Here is a 6870-nt window from a genome sequence, read left to right as displayed (position 1 = left end):
TTATTTTTATATTAATTTTTTTTAAAATTATATATCTAACTGAAATAAAAAAAAATAACAATATATATATGTAGGTATACAATAACAATTTAGTCTTGTAAAAATAAGTAATAAAAATTCACAAATATACACTAACTATGACAATTTCGATAAACTTGGACTTAAGTTAAATAATGTATGTAGTATTAATTAAAGAAATTTTAGTATTTTAACAAAAACAACTTATTATCAATCAATATTTATATAATGGCCAAAATACAATGTCACCTTGGACCGATCAACCTTTTTTATATCTGTAAGAAATAATTTTTTAGTAGGTGCAGACATGGATTGAGAAAAAACAACAAAGTTTAGAACGATGTAGAAAGTAGAAACTAAACACAACTTATAAAATAAAATTATGGTGGAATTGGATTAATTAGTCTCCTCTACTCCAATACACCACTATATTTGAAGTTTACATAATCTTTTTACTACATAAAAATGTGATAAAAATACCTAACTCACCAAATATATCTATGTCATACATAGAACAACCAACACATACATCAGGACAGTAACAAAAAGAAAAACAAAAGAATCAAAACAATGGAAGATTGAATATCGAAAACAATGTCAATAGGATTATTCGCTACTTGGTCGTTTGTCACGTCGTTTGTTTGTCCCAATTGTTTGTCCTTACCCATTTCTAGCCATTAATGATAATACTACCAAAAAGTAGTTATGCAACTACAAGAAAATAAATACGTATATCAAAACATCAGTGATTTTCTGAAATATGAAGACTATAAAAATGAATCGAAATGAAACCTTTTTATTTTATTAATTATTAGAATTTTCAAATCGGAATCTTGTTATTTTTCTCAAAACTTCTCTTTTATATATAGTGTTTGAAATAAATTATTACTAATGAACTAAAAAATGAAGCAATTATTTAGTATCAATGTTACTATAATCTTTGCTTATTTAAATTTACGTATTTCTTCACAAAATTTGCTGCACCCCCATTTTATTTATTTAACAATTATCACAAAATAAGCAAAAATTATGATAATAGCTAAATAAATTAAATGATTAGTACAATTACTATGTACATGCAGTCCATTTTTACACCTTCATTTCTTGGTAAAAAGTAAAAACAGTTAACACAGTTGTTTAGACACAACTAGGAGAGACAAGCTTGAAGATAAAAAGTTGAGTTGGGAGATGTTTTTGGAAATGTATGGAGTGATCGTTTTCGCGGTTGCGGATGAACCAAGTGACATGGACGAATCAGGCACCAAATTCGGAAGTACAACTCGACAAGCATATCGAACTACCCTTTATGAGGCTGTTCTTGTACAAGGAGAGAAGAAAGATGGCGCTGACACTGTATGCAGATCGCATGTCGCAGCCTTCCCGCGCAATCCTCATTTTCTGCAAGTAATAAAAATTGAATCTTGCATTTTGTTTTGTAACACTTAACAACTGATAATTTGATTTTGATGATATATGTGGGTTTCTGTGTGTTGAAGAGTTAATGCCAATGGGATAGATTTTGAAGAGGTGAGAATCGAGCCAGCAGTTAACTCCTGAATTTCAAGGTCAAATCATATCCCATAACTCAAATATCTGCAGTGGATTTTAGTCTTACTATTTTCCATTTGTTTTTTTTTTTTCTGTTAGAAATAAATCCTATGATGAGAGTGCCTGCAATAGTAGATGGAAGACTCAAGCTTTTTGAGAGGTAGTATTTCTTTCTTTTTCACTTTTCTTCTCTCTTTTATAAGAATGGTCAATGGTTTTTATGATTGATCCATTTGTTAGAGCATCTTGATTTTGTGCAGTGCATAGGAACATGATCTTCTGTATTCATGCACTTTGTAAATTTAGTGTTTATTTGATTATGTGCATTTTGGTAATTGTAAGCATCAAAAGCTCAGTGAATGTGCTTTGTTGTTGCAACTGTATATTGACACACATGCACTTTTTGGTATGTTTTGCAGTCACGCGATTATGATATATTTGGCTTGTGCATTGGTACGTTCGATTCTCCCTTACTTTTTCCTAGTTTCGGGTACAGAGCTTCCTACATGAATAAGTTGTGTTTAGAGATCATATCTTCGATACTTTAGAGCTTTTATTTTTCGTCACTTATTTGTAACCTAACTCTCGGTCATTCTAGGTATCCGGCTGACCTGTTCCTAAGAGCGAAAATTCACTCTGTGCTGGATTAGCATCACTCAAATTTGCATAGTGGCGCAGGTCTTTGTACTGATCTGCTGTTTGTCTATGTCTTACCTGATTCTGTTGCCATCGTTTCATGTAGAAGCTCTAACGTAACTAAGTAAAATAGTCGACCCAAATATCCATGCTATGCTGGTTGATTCCTGTGAGGACTAGCTTATTTTAAAGCTTTATTTTCCACTTTCAGCTGGATATGTACTTAATTCAGCTCGTGGACCTGCACTCGGGCTGCCTCTGAATCCGGAAGCAGCAGCTAAAAGCGAGAAACTTCTTTCAGCCTCTCTTGCTAAGATCGAATCTTTCTGGCTTAATGGAAGAGGGTGTTTCTTACTTGGAAGCACGCAACCTTCTATCGCCGTTCTTAGTTTAGTATGTGAGATCATGCAGCTTGAGGTAATGATATATGCTTCATTGCGTTCCACTACATGTTCAAGTTCTTGGGAAGAATACATTGTAGCAGTTCTATGCATTCCATTGGTTTGTCTGTTGTGATAAAGTTGTAATATCCTCTTCATAGATGTCTCAGAGTGATCAAGTCAGCTGATACGAATAAATTAGTCCTATCATGTATAATCTGGTTTCACATTCTCATATGGATTTCCACCATTTAGAGTCACAAAAATGGTTAAGTACGTTTATCATCTTACTAACTTTTGCTTAAAATGGCATTTGCCTGCATTCTTTGTGTATAAACCCTCAACCATCTGACTATAGTTTGGTGTACTTTGTAATGCAGCTTGCGGATGAGAAAGATCGAGAACGAATCCTGGGTCCCCACAAAAGAGTTATGAAGTGGATTGATGATACGAAGAATGCAGCAAGACCTCATTTTGATGAAGTTCACTCAGTCCTCTTCGAAGCCAAAGAGAAGCTAAAATGTAAATCAATAGTGCTTCCAACACTGATATGTAAAGAACCTGAGAAATGAGCCCTACTGAGTTAAAAATTGTTGGAACTTGAAACAAAATCGTGTGTTTTGAGAAGATTATTATTCAGGAGATACATATTTATCATAAGAAAATGAGAGATAAGAAGCAAGGAGAAGCTGCATTTACAGAGGATGAAACGTATATTGGTGCATGTAATTCAAGTCATATTATATCTTACAATAAAATAATGACCTAATTTTTATTATTTTTATCTCAAAAAATAAAGAGTTCAGATTATTTGGTTGTAAGACGATCATATTTTTCGGCCATCATCAGATCAGATTATACAAACAGATACATAACTAAGGTAGTAAAAGAAACATAACTAAGGTAGTAGGCATCTGTAATAGAATGTCAAGCCCGAAATTTCACCAGATAATACACAAGTTCTAATTAATTCAAGCATATGAAAAGGTCCGAAAATAGCAACACAAACCAGACATACATCCTAGATAGGCTATGTAGATACTAAAATATAGAATGCGGTTAATTGTACTTAGGCTTCCTCTTCTGCGTACTCATCTTCTTCGTCTTCATAATCCTCATCAGCTGTGGCGTCTTGATACTGCTGGTACTCTGCAACCAAATCATTCATGTTGCTTTCAGCTTCAGTGAACTCCATTTCGTCCATTCCCTCACCGGTGTACCAGTGAAGGAAAGCCTTCCTCCTAAACATAGCAGTGAACTGTTCGCTGACTCTCCTAAACATCTCCTGAATGGATGTTGAGTTGCCAATAAATGTGGACGCCATCTTCAGGCCAGTGGGTGGGATGTCGCACACTGTGGACTTCACATTATTCGGGATCCACTCAACAAAGTAGGACGAATTCTTGTTCTGTACATTGATCATCTGCTCGTCCACCTCCTTGGTGCTCATCTTGCCACGGAAGACAGCTGATGCAGTGAGGTATCGTCCGTGGCGGGGATCAGCAGCACACATCATGTTTTTAGAATCCCACATTTGCTGGGTCAGCTCAGGAACAGTAAGAGCGCGGTATTGCTGTGATCCACGAGATGTAAGTGGGGCAAAGCCAACCATGAAGAAGTGGAGTCGCGGGAACGGTATCAAATTCACAGCCAACTTCCGAAGATCCGAATTGAGCTGCCCAGGGAAGCGAAGACAGCAAGTGACACCACTCATGGTAGCAGATATCAAATGGTTCAAGTCTCCAACTGTTTGCAAAAATTTATAAAAAAAAGAAGAGAGATTATTCAAAGATACCAAACAATCCATCAATAAGAAATTACTATGATTATTCATAAGGATACAACACAGAAGAAATACAAAAATATTTCTCTATCAGAAACACAACCAGTAACTGTAAATATTAAGAAAAACTGATTATTAGATTGTTCCAAGAAAACAAGTGTTTTTTGTTCTAAAAAGTTAAGCCAGAATGCATATCGAAGCAAGAACTAAATGAGATTGAAAGTATTTAGACAGTCTTATTTATTTCTTTCCTATAAAGCAAAAAAAGTTTGAATGTGTAATTAATAATAGTAGAGACGAAGTACAAAAATCAATATAATAGATGAAGCATGAGACTTACAGCTGGGAGTTGTCAGCTTGAGAGTACGGAAGCAAATGTCATAGAGAGCCTCATTGTCAAGGACCATACACTCATCAGCGTTCTCAACAAGCTGGTGCACTGAAAGGGTAGCATTATAGGGCTCCACAACTGTGTCCGACACCTTTGGAGATGGGAAGACAGAGAAGGTTAGCATCATTCGATCAGGGTATTCTTCCCTTATCTTGGATATCAAGAGGGTTCCCATCCCAGACCCTGTGCCACCTCCCAAAGAGTGACATACTTGAAATCCTGAAGAACATGACTCATCAGTTAAGCTATGCTTTCCAAGCATTCAAAGATAGTACTATTCCAAAAGAAAACATGGAAATCAGTATTTTAAAATAATCAAGAGTCAAGAGTCTTTATTAACATACTAATGTGCATTTACTATATTTTGTAACAGAATTTAAAGAGGCAATGGATCCAGATACACAACAAAGTTCCACATAATACTCGACACAAAAGGAAATTTCATAATAATCATATCACGTAGTTAAATATATCTGCATCTCATTCGGACATACCACATGCTTTTATAGATACCAAAAGTAAAGGTGAAGTTTTCATTCTTTGAACGAGATGGTACTGATCACACTCAAGTAGTCAAGTGGCACGAGAAGGTTAGCAAACACTACCACCTGAGTAAAGCCGCACATAACAAGACTTCAACACAACAAACTACAAAAACTTCATACAAGCATAAATAAGACGAAACCTCTCAAAACAATGCGAATAAGACCTTCAAATACCGAATCCGTTATAAGCAGCGTAGAAGTAATTAACATGAATTCCCTTTTAATTTCGATACCTTCTCAAATACCCTAAACATTTTACATAAAAGCAAATACAGTTCGTAAATCAGCCGTAAAATAATTATCTAATCTACAAGGACGCACACACATACATATATACACACGCGCGCGAGTACAGTTACTTTACGCAGAGAGAAATGGGGCAAAAAACGGCATAAAATAGAGGAAACGGCAAATTTTACCCTGGAGGCAATCGCAATTTTCGGCTTCCTTTCTAACCACATCGAGGACGGAGTCTATGAGCTCAGCTCCCTCGGTGTAGTGCCCTTTCGCCCAGTTGTTGCCCGCCCCAGACTGCCCGAAGACGAAGTTGTCGGGGCGAAAAATCTGACCGAACGGCCCGGAGCGGACGCTGTCCATGGTTCCAGGCTCGAGATCCATGAGCACGGCTCGGGGCACGTATCTGCCGCAGCTAGCCTCATTGTAGTAGACGTTGACGCGCTCAATTTGTAGATCGGAGTCGCCGTTGTAGCGACCGGTTGAGTCGATGCCGTGTTCCGTGCATACCACTTCCCAAAACTTTGCTCCAATCTGATTGCCGCACTGGCCGCCCTGGATGTGAAGGATTTCACGCATTTTTTCTGAGAGAGAGAGAGAGAATTGGCAAAAGAGGGTTTTGCTTTTCTGGATTTGCGTTTCGCGGAAATGTTAAGAGAAAGGGATAAACGGATGGATATATTATTATGGGGAGGGAAAAGGCAAATTTTTTGAATTTGGGCTCTGATTCGATGGGGTAGACTCTACCACAACCTTTTGTGGATTTGGTACGTGTCGCCGCCTCACTGGGGGAGATATTTTTATTAAGCACAATCACAATAGACACCAACAAATCTAATAATTTAATCTTAGTTACTAGTAAGTGTAGGAAAGTTTTGTATAGAATTAACTTCTAATAAAAAAGTTTAGTAGTTAAGGGGAGTTATAATTTATCATGCTTGACAATTGGAGTTTAGTTCTTTTTAATAAATATAGTGGTAGCCTATTTTAAACTACAATTGCGAAGTAATAAATTATTATTAGTAATAACCAACATTAAAGTCGGACGCACAAAAATTTTGTCAATAATGAATTTATATCTAACCATAGGGGAGATTTAATGTGTGAATGTGTTGTATATTTTACTCTAATCTTTTTTACGTGAGTTCTAATATTGGACACAATCAACAACTTCGCACTATTATAGAAATAAAATAAAAAAAAATAGGGAATACTTCCTCCATTCGCCATTTATAGTCCGATTTTTACTCGGCATGTGTTTTAAGAAATTGTTTGGCTTTGTGAAAAAAAATGAAAAAAATGAGAACATAAGTGTAATGCGTTAGGTGAATGGTG

General features: G+C 36.1%; 1 protein-coding gene and 1 pseudogene across 1 annotated transcript; one reads left to right on the top strand and one right to left on the bottom strand.

Moving 5' to 3' along the window:
• The first annotated feature begins 1357 nt into the window (after window positions 1-1357).
• On the top strand, window positions 1358-3251 carry LOC125208867 (annotated as a pseudogene).
• A 215-nt stretch (window positions 3252-3466) lies between these two features.
• On the bottom strand, window positions 3467-6196 carry LOC125210760 (tubulin beta chain-like). Its single transcript, XM_048110340.1, has 3 exons — window positions 5721-6196; window positions 4706-4975; window positions 3467-4328 (listed from the first exon to the last, which is right to left on the bottom strand). Exons 1-3 carry the CDS (start codon window positions 6112-6114, stop codon window positions 3652-3654), a joined length of 1341 nt encoding a protein of 446 aa, XP_047966297.1. The 5' UTR covers window positions 6115-6196; the 3' UTR covers window positions 3467-3651.
• Window positions 6197-6870: the final 674 nt, after the last annotated feature.

The sequence above is a fragment of the Salvia hispanica genome, chromosome 3, assembly GCF_023119035.1.
Source record: "Salvia hispanica cultivar TCC Black 2014 chromosome 3, UniMelb_Shisp_WGS_1.0, whole genome shotgun sequence".
Classification (NCBI taxonomy): domain Eukaryota; kingdom Viridiplantae; phylum Streptophyta; class Magnoliopsida; order Lamiales; family Lamiaceae; genus Salvia; species Salvia hispanica.
This window is presented reverse-complemented; position numbering and strand designations above follow the sequence as displayed.